The sequence below is a fragment of the Capronia epimyces genome (genome assembly GCF_000585565.1).
Source record: "Capronia epimyces CBS 606.96 chromosome Unknown aczIQ-supercont1.8, whole genome shotgun sequence".
In the NCBI taxonomy this organism is placed as follows: Eukaryota; Fungi; Ascomycota; class Eurotiomycetes; order Chaetothyriales; family Herpotrichiellaceae; genus Capronia; species Capronia epimyces.
Genome location: NW_006912911.1, coordinates 1540708 through 1555957, shown reverse-complemented (window position 1 = coordinate 1555957; position 15250 = coordinate 1540708). Strand labels below are relative to the sequence as shown.

The 15250-nt window shown below is 49.3% G+C and overlaps 6 protein-coding genes across 6 annotated transcripts; 3 read left to right on the top strand and 3 right to left on the bottom strand.

The window, feature by feature from the left end:
- Positions 1 to 2502: 2502 nt before the first annotated feature.
- A1O3_08971 (uncharacterized protein) lies at positions 2503 to 2880 on the top strand (the record flags this gene model as incomplete). Its single annotated transcript, XM_007739067.1, has 1 exon — positions 2503 to 2880. A coding segment is annotated over one exon (378 nt), but the record flags the coding sequence as incomplete, so codon positions are not given.
- A 4316-nt stretch (positions 2881 to 7196) lies between these two features.
- Positions 7197 to 8629, bottom strand: A1O3_08970 (type II pantothenate kinase; the record flags this gene model as incomplete). Its single annotated transcript, XM_007739066.1, has 3 exons — positions 7197 to 7981; positions 8034 to 8316; positions 8375 to 8629. The coding sequence occupies 3 exons, from the start codon at positions 8627 to 8629 to the stop codon at positions 7197 to 7199; spliced, it is 1323 nt and encodes a 440-aa protein (XP_007737256.1).
- An 821-nt stretch (positions 8630 to 9450) lies between these two features.
- Positions 9451 to 10002, bottom strand: A1O3_08969 (uncharacterized protein; the record flags this gene model as incomplete). Its single annotated transcript, XM_007739065.1, has 3 exons — positions 9451 to 9636; positions 9697 to 9758; positions 9807 to 10002. 3 exons carry the CDS (start codon positions 10000 to 10002, stop codon positions 9451 to 9453), a joined length of 444 nt encoding a protein of 147 aa, XP_007737255.1.
- Positions 10003 to 10552: 550 nt separating this feature from the next.
- On the top strand, positions 10553 to 11320 carry A1O3_08968 (uncharacterized protein; the record flags this gene model as incomplete). Its single annotated transcript, XM_007739064.1, has 1 exon — positions 10553 to 11320. The coding sequence occupies one exon, from the start codon at positions 10553 to 10555 to the stop codon at positions 11318 to 11320; it is 768 nt and encodes a 255-aa protein (XP_007737254.1).
- A 703-nt stretch (positions 11321 to 12023) lies between these two features.
- A1O3_08967 (uncharacterized protein) lies at positions 12024 to 12974 on the top strand (the record flags this gene model as incomplete). Its single annotated transcript, XM_007739063.1, has 1 exon — positions 12024 to 12974. The coding sequence occupies one exon, from the start codon at positions 12024 to 12026 to the stop codon at positions 12972 to 12974; it is 951 nt and encodes a 316-aa protein (XP_007737253.1).
- Positions 12975 to 13397: 423 nt separating this feature from the next.
- Positions 13398 to 15224, bottom strand: A1O3_08966 (uncharacterized protein; the record flags this gene model as incomplete). Its single annotated transcript, XM_007739062.1, has 1 exon — positions 13398 to 15224. One exon carries the CDS (start codon positions 15222 to 15224, stop codon positions 13398 to 13400), a length of 1827 nt encoding a protein of 608 aa, XP_007737252.1.
- Positions 15225 to 15250: the final 26 nt, after the last annotated feature.

The window sequence follows — 15250 nt, the reverse complement described above, 5'->3', positions numbered from 1 at the left end:
TGTTTCACTCGCTTGTCTGTTTCACTCGCTTATCATGCACGTTATTCTTTAGAAATTTTACATAATAGTACTTAAGTATACTATAGATATATATCTCTATTCACCGAATACGGAATAAGACATAGTACTTAGTCCTACTATGTACGAGAAGAAGTGCCTATAACCGCGTCTAGAAGAGCGACTCTCGAAAAAGGGTTTTCTCCCTAGAGTATTCGAGCTGAGGAGATCGAGGTTATTATGTCCGTAACTAGGCGAATAGGGCGTCCGCTTATATGGTAGTTTAACGATTTACGAATCGATTGGTCGGTTATAGAGAGATAGCTAATATAATAGGGTAAGCTTTTTTAGAAGGGTAAGAAGCTTATCGTGAATATTCGTATTCGCTACATAGAGGTTAATATATTGATTTCGACTAATAGCCTAGCGACTAAAACCACTAAAGTTAGAAGGACTGCCATCTAATATATACTGGCCGACCGTACTGGTTAAATTGACGCCGAGGAAACTACAATAGGCTAGCCCTCTGCTTGGTGATATATCTATGCCTTGATGCGTTGTCCGGGACTACCGTATGTGTATAAGCCCTAGTGTTAGCACGACACCCAAACTCAGAAAAGGTATAAATTGAAAGGACACCATCTACGAACTCTCGTCAGGCATGTCGAGGATAAAAATCCTCTTGAATCTCACGACGACATCCCGGACAGCCTTCGACAACAAATCTATGCGGAAGAAGAACAATATATACGGAGGAAGCGTGTTGACGGTGGATCTATTTCTTTTGACAGAACCCTAATTCAGATCACCAATGTTCTACCACCTCAATCTTCGACAAAGTCAGAGTCCGTCTAGCGACCCGAAATCAAGCGTCTCGACATCGCTGGCCTCCACGATGTCAATTTACAAGACTACTGCGACTGGCTCAAGTCTCGGGTGATGAAGGAATCACACAAAGAAGAATATCAAAAAGCAGCTGACTTTCTTCTTACCTCTATAGTCGAGATAGGGAAATCGTTTTAGATCTCTTAGGCTGGGTACGGTAGACGGTCGTTGTGATTGGCGATAAAGGCGGCTATAGCGGTTTAATTAATACTAATAACGAGTTAGTTATCTATAAGCCGGAAATATAGTGGGAGAAGGAGGAACGTACTAGACTTGGGAAACGGGTTATAGTAGTGGAGAGCTTGAAAATAGGGGAGGACTGGTAAAGACGTGTTGATGAGAAAGACTAGCGCCAGCGTTATGGATAACGTTAGTGGATCACGGTTATGAAGTATATTTGTCATGTGAGGTATCTGTTTGTGAATTGAGCGAGTGCGGCGACTACTTGAACTAGGGCCGACAACATGGTTCGAGATGGTCCTTTGAATCTTCGCTACTAGTCACAATCCAAAAGAATACTAGTGTTCTGGCATGATAAAACGTCCCACCACATTCTAAATGCCAACAGTAGTTCAAAGTCTGACTGACACGGTTCGTACAGTTTGAGGATTGCGAGCCTTGTGGACCTCGGCTGTGGTGTTCAGGAACAGACTTGCGCGTCCCTCCTGTTCTGTAGCTCTCCTCGAGTCACCGCCATCAAAAGCTCTCTCTGATTATAAGAGTGAAATCCAACGATGGTAATTTCACACGAGACCCTACTGGTATAGGAGTCATAAGGAATGGCTCCTTTGCTACCGGCCCCAATTGCTGATTCTTCAGCGTTTACCTTCGACGGCCACCCGAATTTCATCAGGCTCACCGGCCAGCTACACTGCAGTGGATGTTGTCAACAGGCGGACTCGGCGCGCCACTGCCAAGTACGCTAATTTCAGCACTTGCTCAATACCTATGATCTAGGCTCTTCTTTAACGACGCTCCGTAGCGCTCAACGACGCTCGACGACGACGACGACGACCTTTTACTAATCGTTTACCACGTTCTCGAAGCCTCTATAGATTTATATCGACGTTAATAGGATAATAAGGCCTCTTAATAGGTAAGTGGATACGGTAGCCTGTTTATAGCTATAATAGTATAGATAGAGGCGCTTTAACAGCCCTGACAGGGTTGCGGAACGCCAGAGTAACACTATCGATTTAGTCGCCCTATGACAATACTAGAATGCTTTCTACGGGCACCCGTGGATATTCTCCTAAGCTAGGAAGGAAAGGTGTCTAAGGTGTCGAATTCAGAATAGTTTGACGATATTCAGATCCGGATATACGGCACTTTGCTCTATTTTCGGACGCTGACAAATACGATGCTTGGGTATATAACATGTCTTCTTTTACTTCACAAAGGATATTTGCTGCGATGCAAAGTATTCCAAACTGAAAGACCACTGTGATTTGTTCCAACGAACAGACCCGAGCAAAGGCAACCATGTCCACGTCTTCAGACCAGCCAAGGGCTAAAATCCAGGCATGGCTTGAGGCAGTAAGTGTTTACAGATCCTTGACGATTTCCGTAAAGGCAACCCTATCGTACACTGAGATGACTGACGTGCTGCTCCGTCTACAGTTCCACCGTTCAAGCGCAAGCCTTGACGCAGCGGCCTGGTGTGGTGAATTCATGACCGACGACATCGAACTCCAGTATGCCAACAACCCCGTCGTGAAAGGAGCCGACGTGCGAACTATGTTCGAACAAGTGTTTCCGCAGCTGGACTTGATGGAACACGAGATTATATACTTTGATTTCGTCGCACCGCGGATTTACCAGGCAGCGCGCATTCGTTACCGTATTAAAGGCGATGACGCCACTCAAGATATCGATATCCCAGGATTTGGCACGTTTTTCGTGCGTGAGGGTGCAGATGGGACTCTAAAGTGTTATCGGTCAGAGGTCTACCTTGATCCAAGCCCGGTGTTTGCAAGGATAGCTCAGAAGAGTGCTTAGCAGATGTGACGCGACCTTGTCTGAAGGGCCTTACGCGGGCATCGCTTGATCGGGGTCTAACGTGGTCTGTACTCTAGTGAGATGGAATAGTGTCGCCGGCTCGTAGAACTGGTCAACTTGACCGCTGAAAGAGATTGTCCTGTTTGTTAATCCATCCGTCCTTCGTCCCATCGGAAATCAAGAGCATGCTCAGCAACGCAATGGATCGGCAATCCACACATTCGCGTAGTCGGGGCAGGAGACGTTAGATACTATGACAGTGTAGGAAGAATGTTCTATTCTTCGCCGTCGACGTCTACCCATACAAGGCACGCACTCATCCACGAGGATGAATGGCGCGCAAGGCCAGGAATCAGGGGGCCCGGGGTAGGCACGTGAGCCGCGGCGGACTTCGCGCGAAATGCCAAGCCTCTGACCTTATTAAGACATCGACCGTGTTGCGACTGCGCATCACCAACAATCAACATCTCGATATTTCCATCCATTTTGACTCTATATTGTGATTGGAAAATAAGGCTATTAAAGTAACTTTCAAATCATATATTCTTCTTAAAGACTTTAGAGATATATATCTTAGATCCGTAGCTCTAAGTTATAAGTAAGTTATCACGAATCGTTCCTCCGAGAAGTTACGTGTTTAATTAGTAATACTAATAACCGAAAGAAGAGATTTTAATATATATACTAGAGTAAGAGTATTTATATTTAAAACGAAAACTATTAATAAAATATATTATCTAGTTTATAAATAAAGTTAACTACGAAAGAAAAGCTATAAATAATAAGTAAAGCCCTAACTATATAGATATAGGGAAATTATAGCGCTCTATTCTACTCTACTACTCTATTTCTAGAGTACTATAGAGCTATAGATCTCTTCTACTTTATTCTACTTTATTACTCTACTTCTAGAGTACTATAGAGCTATAGAGTATTCTTATGTTATATAATTCTCTATATATCCTTAGTCTCGGCTTATCTTCCTTCTAAGCCTTTTCTAGAGTTCCGTTCTATAATTATATAGAACACCCTATAGGTTAGTTTATAATAGGTATTTATATTTAGAACGAAAACTATTAATAAAATATATTACCTAGTTTATAAATAAAGTTAATTACAAAAGAAAAGTTATAAATAATAAGAAGATCTTATAACTATATAAATATAGAAAACTTATAGTACTTTATTCTACTTTATTACTCTACTTCTAGAGTACTCTAGAGCTATAGATCTCTTTATCGTTACGTAACTTCTCGCGTATCTTAGTCTCGGCTTATCTTCTTCTTAGATCCCTTTCCGGTTCCGTTCTCTATCTCGTGCGGAATACCCTATAGGTTAGTTCCTAATAAAGGGCTAGAAAGGTCGCTCGAACGGTCTCTATAGACTCGTTTTAGACGCGAGTATTTAGAGAATAAAGAATAAGCACGAGCTAGCTAGGAATAGGAATTAATTCTAGCTATTAGCGTTAGAAAGGTCTTAATTTAACTATATTAATATAATAACGTATTTACGAGATTTTTACTATTAGATAGTCGAGCGAGACTTTAGAGGAAGAAGATATTAAGAAAAGAGAGAACGGTTTTATTAATAATACGTTATATAATAGTAATAGAATAACAAGAGGAAATGACTTCGATTAGCCCGGTAAGGCGGGCGTAGATCTAAGATATAGACTTCGTTAAAGCGGCGAGGGATCTACGCGGCTGGTCTGCCCGATCGGGGTCGGCTCGCCGTAGTAGGTTTAGGCCGCGATTTCACCGATATCGAGAATACAGAGTAGTACGGATACTATTATTTACGCCATGGTGATTCCCGCTTCGCCGCCTACACCCTAACTTGGTACTCTGTAAACAAAGAGTGCTTTTTGACAAAGGCATCATCTGAGGCCTGCTCTTATTTGAAACAGACATCTCTCTTTCTCTCGGTCATTCAGCCTATCTGTATATGCATCCTGACTTTGTTGGCATCCGCCTGACGGCTTAGGAGGCTATCGTACAGTCCTGGCCCGTGCAGGCCCAGGCGACATCCAATGTCTGAGCTGATACCACATTGATGCGATAGCTTCCGTGCCCTGTAATACCTGGTAGATAAATATTCGTTCCAATTCCGGACTCTCCAGAGTTCGTGACAGCGTCCAGCCTTCATTCCATCCATCCATCCATCCATCCCGCACACCCACCACACAACCACCCCATCCCTTTCAATGGTAACTGTCTTGCCAGACAATGCCGATTACACGACAATATCACCTCCCATGCCAAAAACCCAAGACCGCATGATTGGTAGGAATGTGCCTATCCATGTACCGCATCCTGTCGTCTATTCGTAGTGAGCCCCAGCCCTTCAGCCTGTACTAACCAGCGACCGAGTAAACCCTACTCGGTCGCCGCACACTCGATAGGCTACCACTTCGACTCCGTCGTCGTCGCCTGCTGCCATTGCTGCGCACTTTTCGCTCCACCACCACCTCTTCTCGACCTCCTCGGAACGAGTTGGTCTGTATGGAATTGAAAAGGTATATCAAGAGGAGGGTCCCGAAGAAAGTTCCGAGAATGGCTCCCGCCAGTGTCCCCCCAGAATACTGCCCCGAGCATGACGGGCGCGACGAACTGGTCACAATCGTCGTGGTGGCCTGACGAGCGACAAGGACCGGCGTTGCTGGAAGGAGAGCAGATGCGAGAGTTGCGAGGGGAGCCTGACACAAGGAACTCTGTTAACACTGAAATGCGGATGCTGTTGGGACGGGCGCATACCATTGGAAGGGAGTATAGACTATAGACTGGGAAAGCCGTCTCTCAACCTCAATGCCAGGCTGCTCTGCCAGGAAGATAGATGTTGGGTGGGTCGCTCCTCGCAATGCCGACCTGTCTGTAGGTGCTCTGGAAGGACGACCTGGTTCCCAGGCCTGCCGCGGGGTCTGCCGGGGGGCCGAGTCCGCCTACTTATGTGTACGGATTCACCACGGACGCACTGTTGCTGTAGGGTGCAGCATCGTCAGATTAACAAGGCACTGGTTGAGGGATGGGCGCAACTTAAGGAGGAACACATGAAAATGAAGTGTTGATCGACAACCTTCCAGCATGCCCACCACGAATGCGACCGAAAGCATCTTACCAGGCAAAGCATGAGACAAGGGGGCCAAGTGGGCAGTAGTACCGTGCTACTGGCCCTGGTGGCCCTGTTGTACAGTTTGACGTCAACCAACCACGGTAAGCGCCTCGAGTCCAAACCGTCCAGCCTCCGGTCCGCTTCCGCTTCGGCGCATATTGTATTCCTAGGGTAACCCTTACACTGCCAGCATCATGCCAGGTAGGTGCCAGGGTCGGTCCATGACATTCCGTACTAGGTAGCCATGGCATGTATCTGGATGCCTTGTGTATAATAGCATACTCAACGCCTGTGGCAATCACTCGGTCATCAATACGGCATTATTTTGCCAGATCGTATCAACAGGCACCTAACGGGTAGCGCCCTCCACTAGAAGCGCCCCTAGAAAGAAGTGGAGGAATACAGAGTCTACGTACGTATTCCGTGATCGATTCCCACAGCGATAGATGGATGTACACTGACGTAGGTAGTGATCTATACTGCACAGTGCAGTCAGGTACACGGGTATTTCCGCTTTCTGGAACACTGCAGCATGCCTGTCTAGGTGCCTGTCTACCTCGGCCGAGGTACCCGAATCCCTGTCCTCAGTCATGTACTGTGTACTCTGTATGTACCCGGTCCAGCAGTACTCCGATGCCCCTCGCGGCACTGGCAGGTTTCCTCTACTCTGCAGGCACTGGTGCGGCAGTCAACTGGCTAGACCTGACAGAAGCATCGATGCCTCCTTCCCCTTAGGTGCCCCCTGACATGTGAGCATTTCTCTAGCGATCTGACTGTCGCTTCGTCCGTGGCTGAGAAACCCGTCGCACCCCTCAACGAAGAGAGAAGCCGACTTCAATAGCCGGCTTCAGGTTTCCGGCCGGACGAAGAACCGCATCCTGAGATCTGTCTATTCCCACTCACTTCTCATAAGCTGCAGTAACATGTCTATTGGGAGACAGGGCGAGAGCAATGAGACCATCTGGCTCGCAGTCCGATAGTAGGCTTGCTGTATGCTGTAGAGAAGATATATATCTTCCCTCAGGTTAACGCCACCGCCAAGTCCGGTGCTGTAGGCCCTCGACGTTGAAACGGCTGCTCTGCAGAACTTGTAGATTCTCCTTAGAGTCAAGGCTGGCCATGAACCCAAGGGTAGACTCGTCTCGGGAGAGCCAGCTTGAAGATCTGTGAAGCGAGTGCTCGGTAGCCCTCAGCTGAAAGGTACCGACCTATTCTCTTGACAATACCTTGCCAAGTTTGACGTCGTCAAAACTATTGCGGCGTCCCCAATTCCTTGGTTGGCGTTTGAGAAAGGCTCCAACGGCGCCCAGGTAGCCCTCATGCCGCAAAAAGTACGCCTGTTTCTGGCCTTGAGACCAGAATTTGATGGCATAGGAAAGTGTATTCATCGTCTGAATGTGCCCTCGGATGAAGGACCCCCCAAAGTATATGTGTTGCAGATTGTGCTTTTCGGATTGTAGGTAAGCAATTTGACCGATGTTGTTGGAGATCGCATACAGCAGACTCCGTGCCATGTCCTCGGTCTTGAAGCCTCCGAGTTGGTGATTGTCATCCCCATGGTCACCATTGAACAAGCCTTCTCCATCCTCGGCATTCCTTTCAGCCAGTCTCTTCATCCGGAACACTTTGCCAAAAGTGCTGGCGATAGTGGTGCTCTTCAGGCCAATTTTGCCGTAGTCTGTGCCATAAATGTCGCCCACCAGCATGTCGACCCCGGCATTGTCACCATTTTCGGCCAATCTGAGCATCTCGTCGAACGTGCGGGCGCCGGTCAGCAAGGAAAGTATCCCCCAGAACGTTCCGCCACCCAGTGATGTACCGCCCACGCGCTGGAATTCTCGACGACCAGACACTTTTACCATGGAAACGCCCGAACCAATGTTGACCAGAAGATATGGATAGACATCCGCGCGAGCTTCGGCGAATTGCATGGGCGCTTCTTCGCTATAGGTAAAGACTTCGCGGGGGATCTCTGTGATGAAGAAGTCGAGTCCTGTTCAAGCCATGGTCAGCCATATCGCAGCAAAGGACCCTTTCGACCTCACCGATGATAAGACACTCCATCTCATCCTCTTGAATCACATCCACATGAAGAACTTCCTTCATCCTATCGTAAAACTTGTACGCTCCTCCTCCTGTGGCCATGACGCACAGTTGTTGAGGGGTTGACCCATTGAGTTTAGATTGTGTCTGTTTAAGCTCTTGAATGAAGTCGATGCACAAATCAAGTCGGTCGGTCTCGAAGTTCACGAAATTCAGGCGACCGCCACCGTGGGTTGACCCTGTTTCGCGCGAGAAGTAGACAAGTTTCGCGAGGGAGCCACCGATCTGGGGCTCTTAGTTAGTCTCGAGAGGACTTTGTAGGATCGTTTGGTAGAGAACGTACGTCCACAGCGACATGGCTAACCACGTCCGTGTGATGTGGCAGCCTGATGTCCTTGTACTCCCGATGCACGTATTCGCTTCCCGTACCATTCCTGTCGTCTCGCTCGTCGTTGACAATGAAAGCGCCCTCGACATTGATTTTGACCGAGGCAGGGTGCGGAGGTGCCCGCGGCACGCGACGGGGAGCATCGCCTTCCACGATTGCAGTGGTCTCCTGGGAGTCGCCATATGTAGGTACCCCTTCTAATGTCGTCATTGCAGGAAAGTATGGTGGAAATGGGACAGAATGTCCATATGAGAGGGGCTCTGACTGGTGGCTCCTTGCAACTGCGGCGACGTCTATGGACGCTTTAGATGTATTAACGAGAAAAGGCCATTTTGATTAGTATCTGAAATACTGCAGATCCGGCCGCCCGAGATCGTACGAGTCTGACTGACCAGATACCCGGACTCCAATGGCACAGAAACGCTGACCGAAAATCGAGAACAAAAGCGGCTGGCTTCACTCATAGGTAGGTAGTACTCCGTAGTGGTACAGTAATTAGGCGGGGCTTAGGGCCTTAGGCTTACAGTAGGAGGCCTCGGTGCGCCGCATCTTTTTTTTGCTGGTCAAGTTCATGCCTAAACTCTGACGGTGCCGCTAAACCCCGCGGGGCATTCTACAGAGTAACATAACCGAAAATGAACGCCGAGAGGGCGCCGCAGTCGGAAATCTACATTGTTACAGAACCACATCCTACCGTAGCATTATCATAATGTGACCTGCGATGCACTCTCAGTGCAATGGTTACGCGTGTCAGTTCGTTAAAGTCAAAGAGACGTGTTCTGGATCTCCGGCTCGTTAACTCTGAGGATTCTGATCAAGATCTAAAGGGTCACACGAGCAACACCCTCTTTCGATGCAGTTCCGCACAGCTTAGCCAACGCGCTCTCTCTTGTCCGGTGGCCGAGGCTATCCCAAGCAATCCACAACAACTGCGAACCCTCCTAGGTAACTCCGAATGCTCGGAGAACGACACAAGCTTAGTGTTGTGGATTCGTTTGTATTGTTCACCCCCCGGTGATCATATTGTATTCTTAGGTGCTGATTCCCTCAACGCACAACATGCTGACCAACCCAAATGCCAAAGCCACCCTCAAAAGAGGCGTAGCCACGCCGGCTGAGTTATTGTTTCCTGGCTGTGAGGTAGGATCTGAGATGGCAGGTACTGTGGTGGCTGTCCCTACAACCGTTGCTTGAGAACATTCTTCGGGAGTAGATCCCTAAACGTGGTCAGATCATGGAGAGGAAGGGCACAATGGCTGCACGGGCAAGAGTCATACTGGCTGACAGCACAGAGCGGCGGCGACGCCAGTACCACATTGGAATCCTCCACTGCAAACACCTGGTCACACTGTTAGCAGAGCAAAGCAGAGCAGAAAGACCGACGTACCGCTACCATCGGCACAACAGACATCACCGACGCTCGTGTCGACGCAACTTTCCCCACTGAAATAGACGCAAAGACTGCTGCCAGCTGGACAGTCGATGTTAGATTGACGGCGAGTGATCTTTTCGGTACTGTTGGCGTCAACCAGGAAGGTTCCGAAAAACACAAAGATGGTTTGGATGGCAAAGACGAGCCTCATGATTGATAACTCCAGTGTAGATTGCTGGGAAGGATGACCTTCCATAATGTCTCTGGAGGGCGATTCTCGTACATGTATTTCCTGAGCCGAGCTGCATGTAATATATTGGACTGAGACCACGGAGAGACATATTGGTGAATGTGATACGAGCGAGTCGGGCTTTACTCAAATGCTAAGCAGTCTAATCTCCCTCACGATATCATGGCATTGAACAGAAGGGCGAGAGGAAGCCTGATCGCTAGAACAGTGCATTTCGACCGGTCCAAGCTGGCCGCGAGAGCGCAAATAAAAGTGTAAGGACTCTCAAGAGCTTTGCCAATACCAAGTACGGAGTACCTACCTACTAACTACCTAACTATGTAGTTATTAGCACAAGCAGGGTGTTGAGGTCTCGTCAGGCTGCGTCCAGACTCCAGACTGTGCCTCGTGCGGAGAAACAGTTCCAGCGCCAGTTCTGCGCCTGATCCACTTGCTCTGTTATTTTCATCACAAAAAAACATCTCCGCAGCCAGCCATGTGAACGCAAGTTACACGTTCTCAGCAAAAGATAATGGCCGAACAGAAGAAGAAGATGAAAGGCCACAAAGTGGCTGGGACCAAACGCAGTCTCAACGATGCCGCTGACAGTGGCCTCGAGCCACCGACGAAGCGGGCGGCACCCGAAGCCGCAATGCGACAACAACAAACCGAAGTTGATGAAACAATCGCCATGATGGACCCGGCATTGCTGGCTGACCATTTTGCCAAATTCGTCCGAAAGAGCTTTCCTGACAGCAGTTCGATCGAGCTGGAAGATCAATTCTTGCCCACAAAAGCCTTTCTCAACACCTCCGACTTCAACAAGCGCCACACAGCAGTGAATCTGCCAGAGTTTCTGGAGAAGTTCTCCGACAAGGGCAAGACCGGATTGTCTTCCTGCGATGACAAGGCCTCGCCTCATACTCTGGTAGTCACGTCCTCGGGAATTCGTACTGCGGACCTCACACGAGAATTACGCGTTTTCAACAACGAAAATGTCAAGGTCGCCAAATTGATTGCGAAACATATGAAGCTGAAAGATAATGTGGAATACATGCAGAAAACAAGAGTTGGAATCGCTATCGGAACACCAGGCAGACTCAAGGATCTTATTGACGCAGGGGCTCTTAAGCCGAAGGGCATACGGAGGATAGTGGTGGACGGGTCATATCGCGACCAGAAAAAGAGAACGATCTTTGAGATGAATGAGCTGTTTCAGCCCTTGATGACACTGCTCAACTCCGATGAGCTCCGTCAACGATACGGGACCGATGACAAGATTGATATTCTGGTCTTCTGAATTACGGGTACATCTTTGGAATCTGGAAGAGGGAGCGAACAAGAAGCGGCCGAAAAGGATGCTAAGCGCACTCTCGAACTCGAGATTGCCTGAAGCAGGCGCCGAAAGGACACCTGAGTTTCAAAAGATGTTCGTCTTGCAGCTGCCAGGTGCGCTTTACAATAGCAAACAAAATGCAGTTACCAACAGTGAGTATTTAGGAGGGTGCGTGCTTGTTTGAAGTTTGAAACTAACGAGAGTCGCTTATTCCGGAGTCTAGAAGATGTCCCTTGCCCCCGGTCAGCAACTTCTTGGTTCCTGGTGGTTCCCTGTCACTTGTGTTCGGTTACTGAGCCGGATGGTTGCTTCGAAACAGTCCGCGTTCTGGGTGGGTTGAATCTTTTCTCCGCACATGTCAAACTGACACGACCACGACCCACCCGACGCCCACGAAATCTGCATCTGCATCCGCCTGCGGTCCTGAGGTCGCAATCCTTCCCTACGAGCTTCACCACTTGACCACTTGGAACTGGCCTGGACCATCATAGCTTCTCGGCTCTATTTTGCGAAACCACGTTCTGATGTGCAATGGCTTCCTATTTCTGAGTCTCCCTGCTCAATCGCACAATATTACCTGGAATTGAAAAGTGCAGTGTGCGACGTTCAGTCAATCAATCCTTCACCTGCTTGACCATCCGAGGTCCGGAGTATTACAATATTCAAGATGAGCTACCAGCAGTTCCTGGAGTCAACGGCGAAATCTGCTCTAAAAACGCCCTCTCCGGGCTCTATCCACCGTAAACCACCCAGCGCACTCGGCGCACCCAGCGCACCCAGCCCATCGGCCGCAGCCTCCGGTTCACCGTCCATACATTCCAGCGTCACTCGAAACACAACAGTAAACTCGTCGAAGACTCCTTTTGTTCCCACGCCTCCGCCACGTTCTCCTGCCCGTGCGACTGCACCGACTACGCCGCCTCCAAGAAGCCACACGACTCGCACGCCATTGACCAAGACCCAGATCGACAGTGCCCTGAAAGCATGTCTCGATTTGCAATACACAGCGACATCCCTCCATGCTAAGCGGCCTTTCGCAGCTCTCCTGCTTGCGCCCGATAACACCACGATTCTCTTGACGCATTTCTCCATTTCGCACTTCCAGCACGCCGAGACCGAACTTGCTCGATTGGCCGCCACTCACTTTTCGCAAAAGTACCTCGCTTCATGCACCCTGGTGTCGACATGGGAGCCTTGCGCCATGTGCACGGGGACGCTGTACTGGAGCAACATCGGACGGGTGGTCTATGCGGCCAGCGAGTCCAAGCTGCGAGAATTGACGGGCGGGAACAATGAGGAGAACATGACAATGTCGCTTCCCTGTCGGGAGGTGTTGAAGGGCGGCCAGAAAGATGTCGAAGTGATCGGGCCTGTCGGCGAGTGGGAGGAGAAGGTGGTGGAGCAGAGCGCGAAATGGTGGAACGAGCATCAGACGGAAGCGGAAGAGACGGTCAAGAGGGCGAGGGAGGATAGTGTGAATGGAAGCGAGAGGCCCGGAAGTCTGTCCAGCGTGCAGCAGAGCACACCGACGACCTGGACGGGCGAAGACAGCGTGCTGAGCAGCATTGACGACGAGGGGGAATATAAAGCCGAGTTGGATATTGACTGGATGAGGTAGGACCATAAAGAGTGGGCTTGGGCTTACATTTGCGTCTGCCGGGCCGGGCTGGGCTGTGACGTTCCGGTGGAAAGCCCCAACTGTGTTGAGTTGTATAGATATGCAAATACGATATGCAAATATGCAAACATGCAAATACTACCTCGGTGGAAGAAGTCACATCATGCATTTACCAGGTAGGTGGGTGTAGGCATATGTTCAAGTTTAAATATGTAAATATGATATGTAAATATGTAAATACTAGCTCGGTGGAAGAAGTCACTTCATGCATTTATTTACCAGGTAGGTGCCCGGTAGGTGTAGGTAGGTATATGTCCAAGGTTCAGTATCTAACGTAGCAGAAAGCAGATGGCACGATGGAGGTACAGTGCGAGTAGAGGTGCGAGTAGAGTTGGCGGAGGCTCTTCATTCACATCGACTGGCTTAGAGGCTCGGCACATTCCATTGTTCACGCAACTCGTCGAGCCAGTCTTTGATGTCGACAACCTCCCCTCCGACTCTTTGGCCATCGACCAGAGAACCACGCACTTTGACCCTTCCCTGGCCGACGGCAAGAGCCTCTTCATCGCTCCACACCGGCACATGCAGCCAACTGTGAACGGGATGACAGATGAAGCGTTCCAGCTTGCCCGTTCTCACTTTCTCGAGACAGTCTCCCGTGAATTGGGTGTCCGGGCAAAAGCGGCAGATGTACATGTCCGAGGCATATGTCCAATAGTGACCGCAGCCACCGTCGCATCGGTATGTGAGTGGTCCTTCGCGCTGGTGTTCGTGTTGGCCCTCTGATATAGATCGGGTGTCTTCAACGCTCTCTGGCTCTGGCTCTGGCTCTGACTCCTTGGCTCCTTCTGACTCTGAATGCCCATCTTCCTCCTTGCTGCGGAACAAATCGCTAGGGCCAAGAAGGGACCAGGCACTCAGGGCGTTAAGATCATCACCGACGTGCATGAGAATATTGGCCAGATATTTGTAGCCGTAATAATCATTGTCCGGGTCTTGATCTGACAGGATTTCCAATGCCATTATCATATCGTCCATGAATAGCGCCCGCGCCTTGTCGAGCTTGCCTTGTTGCACGTAGCACGCGGCAAGATAGGAATCTGGCTTGAAACTGTGACTCCAGTTGGCCGATTGCCGTGAGATGCGCAATAGCTTGCTGAAATGTTGCTCGTGCTCGTCGTCTCCGCCTTGAAGACTGACTTGTCTGGACTGATTGATAGACTGATTGAAATAATATTGTGTCATATACCGTGCCGCGTAATCCTGGGTTCTCATCAAGTGGTATTGAAAGGTAAGGTAGAGAGACATGCAATCTTCCCAGCTACGGGCAGCTTGCTGAATCCGGTTGTTATCAGCTGAACCACGTGCAAGGATGATACCTTGATAGAGCAGGAGTATGCCTTCGCCAACCGTGTTGTTGTTCTTTCTAGCATCGACAATAGCACTCTGAAGAGCCTCGAGGGTAAACTGACTGAAGGTTTGGTCTGCACCGGCCAAGATGACAATAATGTTCATCACCCCCAGATGACCCTCATCGTCTTCGGTTTCAGCAAGATACTGGAGCAGAGAGACGAATATGCTGGTGTCTCGGTCTCTAACCCCGGTCGTAACGTCTTGACCTGGACTTCCAAGAAGAGATTTCCTTGCATCTTCCAACTTGTTCTGTTTGTAGAGAAGCTGGAGAAGATCACAGTGTGTTCCATGCTCGTAGGGATCAACCTCCAATGCCTCTTGATAGAGGGCGAGTGTTTTATCAAGTTGATTGAGCCCTTTCTGCCAGGAGGCGAGTTGCTTCACATTCTCCACGAGCATCCGGCACTCAACGTCGGACGCTGAGCCACTCTTGAAAAGACCTCGCAGAACTGTAAGGACCGTCTCCATCTCGTCGCAGGCCAACATTTTCAGCTCCTCACTGTTGTCGGCCATGCCGAGCTCAAAGGTTGCAACGGCCCAGCCCTGGTTGGCCGTCCAACGAGTGTCTGGCAAGTTTTTGGCTTTCTCAAACCTGTCGCGTGCGGCGGCATATTCAGAAAACGCGTAACAAGTGTCTCCGAGCCGTTCATACCACAATGAGTTCAAGCTTTCTTCTTTAATGCCTAGTGCCTCTTGAGCCCACGTCGCGGCCGAGGCTATGCGCTCGACGTCCGCAGCCTCGTCTTCATCTGCTTTCGAACCCTCAGAGCCTCCAGATTTGCTCGAGCCGCTCGAACTACTCGAACCACTGGAGACGGATGAAGATCTGGATTTCATAACCTTTGTCTTTTGCTTCTGTGTGT